At 42.2% G+C, this 14,960-nt stretch overlaps 1 protein-coding gene across 2 annotated transcripts in view; it reads right to left on the bottom strand.

Moving 5' to 3' along the window:
* CERS6 (ceramide synthase 6) overlaps positions 1-14,293 on the bottom strand; it is a 108,496-nt gene extending 94,203 nt beyond the window's left edge. Inside the window, exons 1-2 of one of the 2 annotated variants that reach the window (XM_071747448.1) lie at positions 14,208-14,293; positions 13,631-13,880 (exon numbers count right to left, since the gene is read on the bottom strand). In XM_071747448.1, coding sequence (XP_071603549.1) covers positions 13,631-13,800 — 170 coding nt within the window. In that variant the 5' untranslated portion in view covers positions 13,801-13,880; positions 14,208-14,293. Of the gene's footprint in view, positions 1-13,630; positions 13,989-14,207 lie in introns of those variants that run through there. The other variant, XM_071747447.1, reaches the window with a different exon arrangement.
* Positions 14,294-14,960: the final 667 nt, after the last annotated feature.

Below are 14,960 nucleotides of genomic sequence, written 5' to 3' on the forward strand. Positions count from 1 at the left end.
ACTTTTTGCCATTTGTGGTAGTTCTCATTAAGCAGTGTTAAAACATTTCAGAAGAAGCAGTTACTGTTCTGATGCTCATAGTATAAAAAAGGATCCCATGCCCCAAGAAAATGTAACAGATCACTCAAAATCATCATCAAAGAAGCACAGTAATTTTCAGTTCTCTGCTTTAATGCTCAAAATTAGATGTCTTAAGGCCAGAAGCCTTGCTTTTTCAATGTCAACAACAAAACCGATATACTTCCAATCACTGTCCCACAGGCTGGCATTGTGGAGGCTCAAGGATGTAGAGCCCACTCCTGCATTTGAGCTTTGTGATTGCCAATTGTTCTTCTTTGGTCCAAGGGGAGCAGGGAAAATTTCTCAAGCCTTGACTTGAAGAGAATTCAGCTAAGGGGGAACTGTAAGAAAACATAGGGTCGATCCACTCTGCCCCATTTTCCAATTCATTATGCAAGTGTACCCATTCAGAGGCCTCTTTATGTCATTCATTATAAATAAATACCTGCAGTACTATCAGACAAGGCAGAAAGAGCAGCCTGATGTGAAGCAGAGTGGGAGAGTTGTTGGCACAGTCTTAGAGGTCATCATTATAAGCTATTTAATATCCACATATATGCACACACACCCCTCTAAATCACACAATCACCACATGTGGAACAAACAGCATTATCATTAAGGAATTCCACTTTTCTTTTTCCATTTGTGTGTACTCAAGAGAGCTTTAAACAGAAGCTTACATTGTACCTCTGGCAGTGACCATAGTTTACATAGAACACCTCAGTTTGCATTAAGCTACTTGCCACAGGAACCGACAGCAATGCAGTTGCAGCACAGGACCTGTTAGGGGAACACCAGGATGCTCCTTCCAGACCACCCCTATACATGCTGATGGGAGCTACAGCCACAGCACATAGGTATCAGACCTTCTTTTACACAACAAAGTAGCTTTGTGCAAAAGCAGGACTGGGGCAGGACATAAGCAAGATGTCCACGGGGTGCTTTCCAGTGGCCTTCAGTCAGTATGAAAGATGCTTTTGTTCAAAAGGCACCAAGGGAAGGAGAAGCAAGGTTATCGCATCATCCTTTCAACTGACCAATCACCTCATACCATGCAGGAGCACAGGACCATTTCTTACTACATCAAAAAAGCCTAAATCTTCCTGGTTATCATCACATGTTAACTAACATTCTATGTCTGAGATTTTCAGACAGCACAATACTCCAGTCCTGAAAAAAATGGGGCGAATGTGGCACTTAAGGAAGAAAAATGTAATTTTTAAAAAAAAAAATAATATATAAATATAACCTTAATTTCTACCCAGGTGTACAGATTGAATGGCTTCTCCTCCTTAGTAACTAAAACAGTAATGAGATGGCTGCACATGACCATACATAATGACTTACAATTTCTGGTCTTTCATACAAGTTTTGTGCTGATACAACACCAGAACTCAGCAGAAGCTAATTTCTAATTTCAATTGGCAGAAGATCAGATTCAGGGCTTTGTGCATAAATAAATCATATTCAAAGGTAATATAGATCCTCAACTGGGATAGATCAGTCTGACCACCCTCAAACAAACTATAATTTACACCACCAGCAGACCTTATCAATATGCTGATAATAAAGTAAGGCTGTGTGACAAAGCCCTCTTTATGCACGCAATTTCACAAAATTAATGCACTCTACATTAAAATTCATACAGGAATGTAAATGCTAATACACCAAGAGAGACAGCTGGTCTGATGTATGGACTCCAGGATGATTCATAGTAAATTGTAGGAAGTCAATAGACAGGGGGCATGAAAAACCCTGACCAAGGTAAATTTGTTTGTTCATGTATGACTTAGGATCTTCTGGCCCCTGCAGCAAATAGGCCTAAAGCTCTGGAAGAAATTCACAGGAGCCCCGGGTGAAGTCCATACAAGACCAGAGTCTCCTAACAAGAGGGCTAATAAAAAGAAAAAATTAGATGGGTGAAGATGCAGCACAATAAAACATCTATGGCCCGCATAGAAGAACAGACAAAGATCAGAAAGCTGCATAGCAAGAAATATTTTTCACGTCATTTTAATTTACATATGAGACAAGTAAGGGAAATTTATTTTGTGATGGGGGCACAGCTGTGAGATGAGATGCAAGAGACAAAGTGTCAGGAATCATATGCTTTGCCCCCAAAATAATTAATTATTTTTTAGTCATTAATAGGCAGCTTCCATAACAGCCGTAAAACAATCAGACTCTCGAATTCTAGTTGTATATTTATACAGCCCTAGTGCTTCAAATATATGATGGTTGTCATATTTTCAGTTAAAAACAAAAGCATGGTAATAGAATACAACCAAGCAAAAGAATCCACAAAAAAAAAAAAAAACAACAAAACAATCAAAAACCCACCAACAAACAAACCCGTACAACCACTAAAACCAAGCTCGAGAAGAAGGCAAACAATTTAATTGCAATGCACTTAAACTACACTGCAAGTGTAGACATAGAAGCTTCAAGATAACTTTGCAGTTTTCTATTCTTTAAGGAACCTTACTTGAGTAAGAAATCTGTTGTTAGTATTTAAAGCTCGAAACCACTCCAGTGTTACATTTGAATTACTCTAATCAGGAAACAGGCAAAACACAAGTAATGCTGTGGTGATGGACACAAAGTGATAACTTTCTCTTCAAACCAAGAAGTCAGCTGTCAGTGGAAAAGTAAGCAAGATGAAGCAGTGTTCTTCTGTTTCTGCCAGTGCACTTTTCATCTTGACAGCAGCAAGTAAATGCCAGGATAGAGGTTTGAGCTCTTGCCATGATTCTAGCAAACCATCTAGCAGCCTATTTTTAAGAAAACGAATATGTTCAAAAATCTTTTTTTTTTCTTTATTAAATAAAACAAAATCACAACAAAACTTTCTGTGCACCATGCATACAGGTACAAACTAAATAAGGCCTAAATAGAGAGCTGGTCAAAAATACCTGCTTTCAGAGACTGGCAATGCTATAGAGATCTCATTTTTATCTCTACATCAATGTCTTACAACCAGAGGTATTTAGCAGTGCTAACAGACAGACATCTCTTCCTGATGAAACTTTGACATTTCAAAATTTCCATTTAATTCCAAACTGGAAGAAACCCAAATATTTTTCACATTTCCTGAAAATGCTCTAGAAACCAACAATTGCAGGTCAGCACACACAATAGTTCCTCTAATTTGGAAACAGGGTTTATTTTTTCTCTCAAATATCGAACTGTTTCGTTATCACTGCAACAACTGACATTTAATCTTAAACTGACATTTAATTTTTCTAGACCATTCAGTATTTTATAGCTGCTCTTAAAAGATATTTTTAATTCAATGATTTGTTTAAAAATAGAAAAAAATTATTACTTCAGAGTGATACAATGCCACTGAAGTGTATAAATTACTGTGCCAACTATACATATATTATCTATACAAACAGTTAGCGAATGTGTAACTGAAGACCGACTTCTTTAATTTTTATTCTAAGGCTGATTTACTCTTGTTATTTTGAACACAAACAGAATTAAAGCTTTCCCAGTAAGGCATGTGATGACCATTCCCTGTCTTCTAAGCACCTCTTTCTGTGAATTGTTTTTCAAAAAAAAATTATCTTGAAAATATTGCAGTGTGAAGGAGAACCAAGGGGAACAAAACTAAAATTATCCTCAACACGTCTTGTTGTAATCAAGTTTAATGGTGTAGGAGACTCGAAGTATTGATCCTAGAAGGGAACAGAAAGTGTTCATACCACAGCAATTCAGACTTCAGTTTGGGTACCCAAGAAGGTAATGCCTGTCTTAGTTAGAGGATGGCCACATCTATTTCTTGATTTACAACCCATCTGCTCATATGCCAGACTACAGTAAAATCAAAGGATGTGCTCTACTGCAAATGGAAACTCCTGATGTCCATTCAATCAAGTGTTAGTGCTATGCTCTAATTTTCTTCTTCAGGCTTACAATGAACTTCAACCTAATCCTCACCTACTCAGGTTTCCAAAACAGTTTAGACAATTCATAGAGAGATAGGATCCCAGGAGCTCCTCTGGAGCCCTGCACTGTGAAAGCATGCTCTGAGGTTTATGATTTCACAGAATTACTGAGGCTAGAAGAGACCTCTGGAGATCACCAGGTCCAGCCCCCTATTCACAGCAAAGTAAACTAGAGCAGGACTGTGTCCAGCTGGTTTTTAAGTATCTCCACAGATGGAGACTCCACTGTCTCTCTGGGCAACCTGTCCCTGTGTTTCACCATCCCAGGAAAAGGTTTGTTCTCTTGTTTAAACAGAATTTCTTGTGTATCAGTTGCTTGTTGCCTCTTGTCCTTTCACTGGACACTACTAAGAAGAGTCTGGCTCTGCCTTATTTACTCCCCCTATCAGGAGAGAGTACACACCAATAGAATCCCCCTGAGCCTTCTTTTCTCCAGACTGAATCATCCCAGCCTCTCAGATGAATCATCCAGCTGTCTCAGCCTCTCCTCATATGTCAGATGCTCCAAATCTTTAATCTATTTAGCAGCCCTTCATTGCACTCACTCCAATATGTTCATGTCTAGTATAGGGGAGACCAAAACTGGACTCATCATTCCAAACATGGCCTCACCAGTGCTGAGTACAGAGGAATAATCCCTTCCTTCATCCTGCTGGTGATGCTTTCCCTAATGCTGCTGGTGCATTTCTGGCTCATGTTCAACTTGTTGTCCACCAGTGCTCCCAGGATGCCATTTGCAGGTCAATTTGTCATAATCATGTCAAAGCAATCACAGCAAAGTTAATTTAGTACAATGAGTGTTGTAATCCTGGAAAACATTTGGCTTTGGAACTGTTCATATTTTCAAGCTACTCTCTTATCATATCAGCTCTCTCTGTTCTCTCACACTAGGTGTGTGGGAAAAGTTGACAGATAAGTATCAACCACCCAATTACCACCCAATTATTGCTTCGATATATACAAAACACGCTCTTGCTTGAGGTCTAAGCACTTGCATTTCTTTTTCTCAGCAGCTTCTTTGCAACTTGATAACCTGCAAGAGGAATAAATATACCCTACTCAACCCGAACATCTCGTCCAGCAACATGCTTTATACAGCGAAAAGTAGTAAACAACAGAGTTTAAGAAAATTAAATGACAACTCCAGAACAGCTTGTCCACAGGCACATTCCCACTCATGATCCACTCATCACCTAAAATTTTCTTTTTAACAGAAGCAACTGATCTCACCAGTTGCAAAGGAGATTCTGGTCTTGGTGATTCACTGCTCTCACCCGCTACAGCAGTGACCAGGAAAGCTACAGCCCTAGCAGTCAGATGGTGAAAGCCTGGAGCCCTTCAGCTCCCCAGCTGAGCAAGTCTCCTCCTGGTTGAGAAGCACATCAGAGGAGCTAGCTCACCCACTGACACAACATTTCTAAGCTCACTTTCATTTCACATAGATTTAATTTGGTCTGCTTTGTCATGCTGCAATGTCTGCAGGTTACTGGCTTTCCATGTTTATGTTGCCCACCTACAAAGTTTCAAAAGTTACCGTATCAAGCCTAATTTCTGTACTTCTTTAAGCATCAGATTCTTGTTTGGACTGTCCCCTTCACAACAGCACACCAGGCAATTTGCCTCCAATGATGCTGACCACCACGTTTCTCTCATGAACAGATACATCCCACAATCACAACAGACACAAGCAAAAGCAAGGGATATGACAATGTGACATTTTTATCTCTGTTCCACATTACTCACTTGTTTGATCAGTAACTGCTTTTGGTTAATCAGGGTCCCTTTATTCTGCATTGTACAGCCCACTCTTGTCTCCAGATAAGCAATTCTCTGCCACAGCACAGAAGCTCAGACAGTTTTGCTGCTTGGCACCATTTGCCCAGGCAGACAGCACTGCTCCAAAAGCAGATTTCATAGTTTAAAGTTCTGTGTGCCTATGGGATACCAAACATTGCAGCAAGGCAGTAGCTGAGAGTGGCCTCTGCTTCTGCCCTCTTCTCAGACAGTACGAGGGTCGCAGGGAAGCAGTAATGACACTCCCAGTGAAAGTTCAGATATCTACACAAGATCTTTTAAAATGGAATTCAGTCAGCAACGACAGCAAAAAGGGAGTGAAGAGATCCCACAAAGTGAGGATTTCAGTACCATTTCTATCAAGCCTTTTTCTCCTGCTTGCAGAACTCAACACTGTTTATCTCAAAAGATGGAGAAGAGGCAACTACTAGGTATCATCTACTAGATACTATAGCTACTAGATATGACATCCCATGGAGTAAATAAAGAAGCCACTTTTTCCTCCACCCCTTAGAGTTAAAATTAGAGCAACTAGCTTGTTACAAAGGATAGACATATACATGGACAAATACCTATAGAGCCTCAGGAACTGAAAATTTTAGGCCAATGAACACTATCTGGGCTGTAACCTTATTTTTTTTCACCAGTTTATCTATGTGAGCTAGATTTATCTTTTTAATATAGTACTATAGATTATTACTACCCACCCCTACCACAGAAACCAAGACAGAGAAGATACTATTAAAAGGAAGCTTTTACTGCATTCACAGTGAGAAAAAATACAAGTGATTTAGATACATCACTTTAAACATCTTAGGGTGACCTAGTGTGAGCACAAAGACAGCTTTTCATCATTTCACACTAAACTTGAAAGCACATCATTTATAATACTAAAATGAGTTTTAGGGTAGTGAACCTGAAAGACATTTTATTCATACAAGGTGGTCTGGAAAACCTTAGCATTCTGTTTGTCTCCATGCAAAAGATAACTTGGATTACTAGCAGATATACAAATAAATGATGTATCTTACATATTATAATGTGCACAACACAGCTAATAGGATGCTATGCTTCTTTACAGCTCATAGGTAATTGTACAGACAATTACCTTGAGTTAAAATTTGATTATGCTACATCAGTAACAGTTACATGAGGCTTCACAATTGCTCAGCAATCTGAAAGTTCACCAATGGTAAAATCTGCAATTATGAGAGGCACTAACTCCATGAGGAAAAAAAAAAAACAAACCCTTATAGTCTCTGCTTTTTGGTATAGAATTTACAGCTTCGTGTTACAGCTCCACTGGCATTACAAAAGCCATCTCTAAGATGACAACTGGCTATTCTAAATACTCCAGCTCTCCCACTTCTGCCACAATTTGACTACTTCAGAATAACCAGAAAGGTACCATCCTTGGTACAGAGAGAGACTTCCTCACAGAGGACAGATCTCAGCCCATCTGTTTGTCAGAAACTTTGCTTCCATTAAAGCAAGACATTAGTGAATCCTCTCCTTCCAAATTATCAGAGACCCACACGTGTCCCTGCATTTCCCTTGACTTGGATGCCTATCTCTGCTACGTTCCCAACATCTGTGAGTGCCCAATGAGTGAAGGAAGTCACTGCTGTGGGAAACGACAAAGCAATCAAGGTGTTAGATAAATACTTCCAGGGAACTGTTGATACACATCACAAGCATCTGACTGTCCATACAGTGCCAAGGACAGACTTTGGCATACTCCTGAATATTATATAAGGTTACATCACTTATGAAAGCTACATACTTTTCTGTTGTAATTTTAACTTTCTTATCAGAACTCCAAAACCACCCTGAGACGGGCACAGAAACCTCAAATGCTAATTAACTTTCAAACTACTGTAGGCATGGGATATTTAACAACTGCTGGGAAAAACAAAACAAATATGGTCAAGTAAGCACTGCTCAGCTCAGGCATCCCCTCCCTCTGTACTCTGTTGACAGGTAACAGAGATGGAGTTAAGGGAACAGATTTCCCAACATGTTAAGTTACTAAATACTCTGTACAGACCAGTAAGAATCCCATCTATACAAGGAGTTCAAAGAGGCAGCATACCAGAAGTTATTTTTCTGAGCACAAATTCTTAGCAAATGCCTGTTAATCAGAAGCAGAGGCAGAAATGGGAGCAACCGAAAGAGCCACAGGCAATTTGGATCCAACTGCACAGTTACAGGAATCTAGAGAGGAACCGAATGGGTTTCTAACAGTAAGTGGAACCTGCACTCAGAGAAAACCTCACTAACAACAGCTCTGCCCCAGTAATAGGCCCCCAGTCCTCAACAGTGACCTGTCCCTCCACTGAGCTGTGGTTTGGCCATCATACTTCACTCACGTGGATATTTCAGACATCAGTTTTAATGGAGCTCAACACACATTTCCTATTTAAATCCCAATTTTTAGATTGGCAGTTATGTACATCTATAAAGAGTCCTTTACAAAGGACATTTAAATACTATGCATTTTGTCCACTCTGCCTTCTTTTAAAGGAACACTCTCAGCTTACATGTGAACACACAACTACAGTAGGCAACAGTGATGTGTAGCACAGACACAATGAAGGTGTGTGAGTGTCTGTCGCACTGGTCACAGCTGGTAAGACAGAGCTCCACCTGTGCCAAGACAGCCAAAGGCTCTCCAGGTAAAAACTCATTTTGTTGTGAGTTATCTACTTGGGTGTTAGTGGCTGAAGCTCAAACGCTGCAACCCTTGGAAACAAAAACTGGTTACATAGAGGAAAATACAAATGACAGGAAATAAATGACTAATGAAAAGTAACACAGAGAAATTGATAGTACAATCAACAACATGAACTTATTTTAAAGCTCTTCATTGTTAATGTTCTATTAACTATTACACTACTATTAGACTATGCCAAAATCAAATTGGTTTAAAGTTTGAAGGAAATAGGTTTTTTAGTTCTTTTCTTTGTATCGCCCATGTCTTTTCATAGGAAGCTACCAATTTTAATGGCCTGTTACATTTCAACTGAATTAAGCATTTATTAGATAGTAATCAAGAAAAAAAGGCTTTACAGGTTATTAAAAATAAAAAAAGAAATTATTAAAAAAAATAAAAGACACATTCATTGTCAGAAATTGTGTATATCCACTTACACACAACTTAATTATATCTGAGCGATCAGATTTCACACAACACACAGGAAACTAAGCAAAGAATCTACAAATTTCACAGCCTTCAAACCGGTTTTGATAGAAGAAACGACCATTGCCCCACCCAGCCTCCCCAGATGAGGTTTCGGGCTCCTGGAATTGCAACAAGTTTGCACAATTCTGTTTCCTGTCTATTCTCCTTGTTGTAAAAAAACACCAACAGTGGCTGTCTTAGGGATTACGAAAATAAGGCCATATATATATATATATACACTGCATACTAGAAACACTTGCAAGACTGTAACGTATTCTCTGAATGAATTTTTACAGCTAGCAAAGTATATAGAATCTTCTTTTTTAAAAAAAAATACATATATATATATACACACACATATGTGCACACACATAATCACTATATTTTGTCACTTTGATCCACTAGGAATTCTACTGTGTCACACTAGATGACAGACAACTGAGGTTACCTTTGAGGCTGAATTATCATTATAAAAGCAAAATGTCATACAAAAGCTGTGAATTTCCATATGCTCAGTGTCTAGAGTATCTTGATCTGACTGACAGTAAAATTATGAGGCTGGCTTTGTTTAAATCAATGCACATGGTGGGCTGTTCATATATATATATATATTATGGATATATGTATATGTCATCATGCTATCCCTGACCGTATGAGCTATTTCATCAGCTGAGGAATATCAGCTTCACCTCTAAGAACTGCCCTCATGTCAAGGCCAGGGAACAATAAAGGCATTATAAGGCTAGTTTTCTGACTTATGGAGCTATCTCATTACATCTGAGCACAAACTGCTGCGTACAAGGTGAGGGAAATAAAGTTATACCTACAATGCAAAGATGAGACATGAGAAACTTGATTAGATGAGCCAAGAGTAAAGAAAGCACTAATATAAAACTACTAGACTCACAAGATTGCTGGGCCACATCAGAAATCTCTTTAGTTAGCACTTTTTTCTAAGGATTCAGCCAACTTGTTCCTTGAGAAGATTATCTAAAGCAGGCGTGTGTTACCCTCTTGTTTTGCATCCAACAACCATATAGATAGCTGAGCAAACATTTTCATATAACCACATGCCCCTCACAGAGGACATGCCTGAGAGGATAAGAAAGGTGGCAGCTGCTGAGCAGTGAGGTCTAGCAGAGAGGAGAAGAGCTCTTATCCCCTAAATAAAAGATGCAAAATTGTATTTGCTCAGAATAACAGATTTTCACTTATCCTTTTATGCTAATCAAAACTGTAATTAGTTAGACCAGCCTCAACTAGACCAGCTTTTACCTGTCTTGTCCATACTAGAACTGGAAAGGATCTGGGGAAATGAAGAATGGTATTATTGAGCACTTATGTTATCTTCTTATAGCTGAAGCCATTGTATAGTAACGATGGAATCCTTAATTGCTTACATGCCTAAAAAATAGTAAACCACAATAAATGGATGTGAACTATGAAAAAGTATGCCCCACATTACCACTGCATTGCTGAATCTGCCATCTTCCAAATTACTAGGTAATACAGCCTTTGTATGTAGTTCTAACAGGTAGTTTGTGTTTAAAGAAAGAGATAAATGGGAAAGAAGGGAAAAGAGAAAAGGCTGTTATATCATTTTAGCACCTCATCCATAAATACAGTGGCCTCAACAGATCCACCAAATCTCACAGTTATAAGATTATAGCTCAGAACAAAGACTATTTCGAGAACACTCATCATCATCATCAGATAAAATTGCTGAAGCAATTAAGTATACACTTAATGTTCTAATCTATTTTTTCCTTTCATTCATGAGTGCTGGTCAGGGATGGCAGGACAAGAAAATGAACAAAAGAAAGAAAAAATCAGAAGTGATAGGTGATTATGAATAGAACAAATTTCAAGTTCTGTAATTTCAGTTGCACACCCAAATATGTACACAGAAACATGTATGTGTATGGAATATAAATATATATAAATTAAGTCAACCTTTAACCCTTAGCATGACAAGTTTTATCCCCAGTCATATCAAGAACTTTGTAAGCTATGACACGTGAAGTCCAAACCACAGCTCACCCTGTACCATATTTTTTACTACTGTGAAAAATCCATGAAGCTAGTTACCCTTCATGGCAATGGAAGTAAAACCATACTGCTTCAGCAGCCTAGAAGCCAGCTGCTGTGAAGGAGTCTGAAAATAATGGATATAAAATTAAAAATCAGATTCTCAGCACCTTGTGGCTGCTTACATACCAGTATAAAGAATTCCAAGAGCACCTTCATTAGGTATCTTACAAAACATACAATATACTGATGTTACAAATACTGCAGTACAACCATGAATCGAAAGTACATCTGGCTTTAAAAAAAAAAAAAACCAAAAAACCACGATATATTACAACTCCTTTATTTATTTTTTTCTCTAGCTGCCACGATTGCAAAACCAGGGAACTCTTACACATCTGCAAGAGCTTGTTCCAGGAGGAAGCACGTACAGTATCAATCATCCACAACTTGAGTTTTGAAAGGCAAAAATGTAGCTGGTTTAAACCACTGAAGAATGAAAAATCATCAATTAAACAAATTTTTTTTTCTTTCAGATCTTCTATAGCTTTATCAATTGAAATAATTATATAATAATTAATAATTATATAAAATAATTATATATAATTAATGATGCACATGAGGCAAAGCACTGAGTTCTGACAAACTGTGTTACTAATGAGCAATAATGAGTGATTTTTACCCCGTTCAGGCCAAAGACAACCCTCCAGCTTTGATCAGTGAAAGCAGGTCCAGTCACTTTGCTCAGCCTGCTTTAATAAAATCCTTCACATAGAAAAAATCGCAACTGTTCCATGTTATGTAGATTAACCCCACACAAAATGACTCGATCCTATCCTCACAGTGGAGTTTTATGATTGATTCAAAATTAAAAAGGAAAAAACCCACGTACTTAGTAATTGTCAATAAAACATCTCTGGGGGCTCTGACCTACTATCAGGCTAGCAGAATGTATTACCAGATTTAACTTTCAAAATAAGCCTAGTGAATATAAGGGAATTATAAAACACATTGATTTTCTCACCTGCATAACTAACACTTAAAAATAAAATGTCCTGCAAAACATTACTTAAATTGAATGGAGGAAAATACTGCAGTATTTAATTAAGGACAGTAAACTTTTGATAACCTCAGAATTTTGGGCAGACCACAAGTGTTGCTTTTTCAGTTAATCTGTAAAGCAACACTGAAGTTCACAACTGCCCGCCATAGTTTATTTCTCAAAACAAAGAGGGACTTCTCAGTTAAGTCATGACAATAGACAAGTTTTTCAAAAACCAACACCCCCTATGCCATATTATAATAAGAGATAGGGATTGTTTATGAGATGCACAGTGCTACCTTGCAGATGTGATATTCTATAGTTTTTAAAGCCTCTATATGGCCTTTATCCAGCACATGATAATTATTGGTCTTTTCTCTTCTTTGACTACCCTAATGGCATTATTTAAAAAGACAGCAATGAAAATACATAGGTGTTGGCATAGCGAATCACTCTCTTGCTGTCTGTAGATGGAGGGAACACCACCTTTGCCATGCTGCACAGAAGCTGCACAAGCGAGCAACACACTTTGCTTCAGCTGCCTTCCCGTGACAGGCGGTCTCTGATAAATACATGTAAGAAAACACAGAGAATAAATAATCATTGCTGACCAATCGCTAGTTTGACGACTAACATTTAAGTATGTATATACGAATTTATAAGCTTGCGAAAAGTGTCTTTTTAATCCATCAACCTCGAAGAACGGCGACTTCGGTTCAGTCATGAACAGCGTCCAGAGCCCTTCTTCACTGAGATCTGACACCCTGACAGAACCCGGAGCAATTCCGATGTACGGCACGGACTGCTCACACCGCTGCCGCACACCCGGGCCAGGCAGAACTCTGCTCAGCCACACCGCAGCTCCTCGCCCTCACACCGGCACCCACCACCGCACGTCCCCTCCCCACCTGCCGCCCAGGTGCCACGGCCGCCGCCTCCTCAGCCGCGCAGCGCCTGGAGCTGGCAGCCGGGCCGAGTCCTGCCCCGCGCTGTAACGCGCCCCGCAGCCGCGCAGAGGGAGCGCAGCAACGCGGCTTTGGCCGCAGTTCACTCTCTCGACAGCGGACCTGCGGCGGGGCAAGCTCTCCTAACGGGACAGTTTTCCCCCCTAGCCCGTTCCTACCGGCCAGGCTCCCGCTGCCTGCGGGGCTTCCCTGAGGGTTCGGCCAGTACCCCACGGGCTGGGAGGTCTCACTCGCACAGGTGCCCGAGGAGCGTTCTGACCTCGGCACCAGCGCCGGTCCGGGGAGCCGCAGCCGCCGCAGGTGGAGGGAGAGCTGCGCCCATTCCCGGGCAGACCTCGCCTCCTAGCGCCCACACCGGGCCGCGCTGTGCTGCGGGCAGGGGGAGTGGAGCGGCAGCTGCCTACCGAACCCCTCCACCTTCCTGCATGGAGCCCACTACGTGACCGAACGGGAGGGCAGAGAAAACGTAAAGGCCGGACAAGGCGACAAGGAAGATGCCTCGCAGCCAAGGTCCCTCGGCTGCTCCTCAGCAAGCGGCCGCGGCCGCCGCCAGCTACGCGGCCCGCCCAGCCCCGCCGAGCCCTGGGAGGCGCGGACGGCTCGGCGTTACCTTTCGAAGAGAAGTCGGATCATGAAGATGCAGAAGGCCAGGGGGAAGGCGAGGTAGAGGTCCTCAGCCTGCGGGAAGGCGGCTTCTTCCGTGCTCTGCAGGTCCGCCCAGGTGACGTTGTGTGGCAGCCAGAACCGCTCGTTCCAGAACCAGGCGAGGATCCCTGCCATCTTTGCTTTGTCTGCCGCGGCGCCCACCGCTTCGCTCCGCTTGCCGGCCTCCCTCGCCGCGGCGAGGCGTGTTCGAGTGGCTGCCGGCGGAGAGAGGAGGTTGGAGGCGTGTGCCAGCCCCGCAGCCGCGTATGATGCTGCCGAGGGGCGCGGCGCGCTGCGCCGGCTCCCCGCCCCGGCCGCCCGGCGGGGGCAGCTGCCGCCCCGCCTGTCACCCGGCCGCACCGGCCCCCATTGGCTCCCGCCCGCGCCCCGCAACGATCCCCAGGCGGCTCGGAGGGTGGCCCTGCCGTGCGCTTAAAAGCAGCCCTCTCCTGCCCCCCCCTACCCCTTCCAAAAAAGTCCATCTAACCCTGAATGGGTTACGCGGTCCGAGAGAGCGGGGACCCGGTCCTGGGGACACTCACAGCGGGCGAGGCTGCCGGCAGCAGCACGCGGCACCCGGCTGGGTCGCAGCCTCCGCTTCACCGCCGGCTCCGGTTCCGACCGCCCAGCGGCTCCGCGCTTTGTCACCACGCCGGGCCGCCGCGGCCCTCCCCGCCTCCCTTCCGCCGCTCAGCCGGGCTGACCCGTGGTGCGGTACTGCCGGGCTCCCGGCGAGCTTGGAAGGGCTGTCGCCAGATTTAAACAGGCAGATGGCAGCAATGAAAAAAAAAAAAAAAAAAAAAAGAAAAGCCTTTTAGGCACAGCCACACGGAACGGCATCGTCTGCCTCAGCCTGGTCCCCACGCGAGTCACCCCTGCCAGGAGCGCGGCGCTCTGCCCGCTTCTGCCGGGGCGCTGGAATGGAAGAGGGACTGCCGAGGTGAAAGGATCCTCTGAAGCACTCAGTGACTGCACCCTGTGTGCATGTACAGCAAAGTGGCTTTAAATGAGGCATGGAAAGGTGTCCGAGTGCACACCACTCAATCAGCAACAAAACTGAGGTCAGAACCATAGCTTTGTGCTCCCAGCTAAAGAAAACCTTTTTGTCTTTAGGTAGGTTTTTACTTTCAGTTCCTTATCTCACTGCCCAGTCCTCTTAGAGACAAGCTGCAAGAGAAAAATTGTAATTGCATTCACTAGACTTCACAGCAAAGGTGACTAGCAGGTTTTAGTGTAGCTATAGCCACTGGGTTATGGGTCCAGGTGCAGACATTACTTAAAGTAGTAGTTATACT

This window comes from Heliangelus exortis, chromosome 6 (assembly GCF_036169615.1).
Source record: "Heliangelus exortis chromosome 6, bHelExo1.hap1, whole genome shotgun sequence".
In the NCBI taxonomy this organism is placed as follows: Eukaryota; Metazoa; Chordata; class Aves; order Apodiformes; family Trochilidae; genus Heliangelus; species Heliangelus exortis.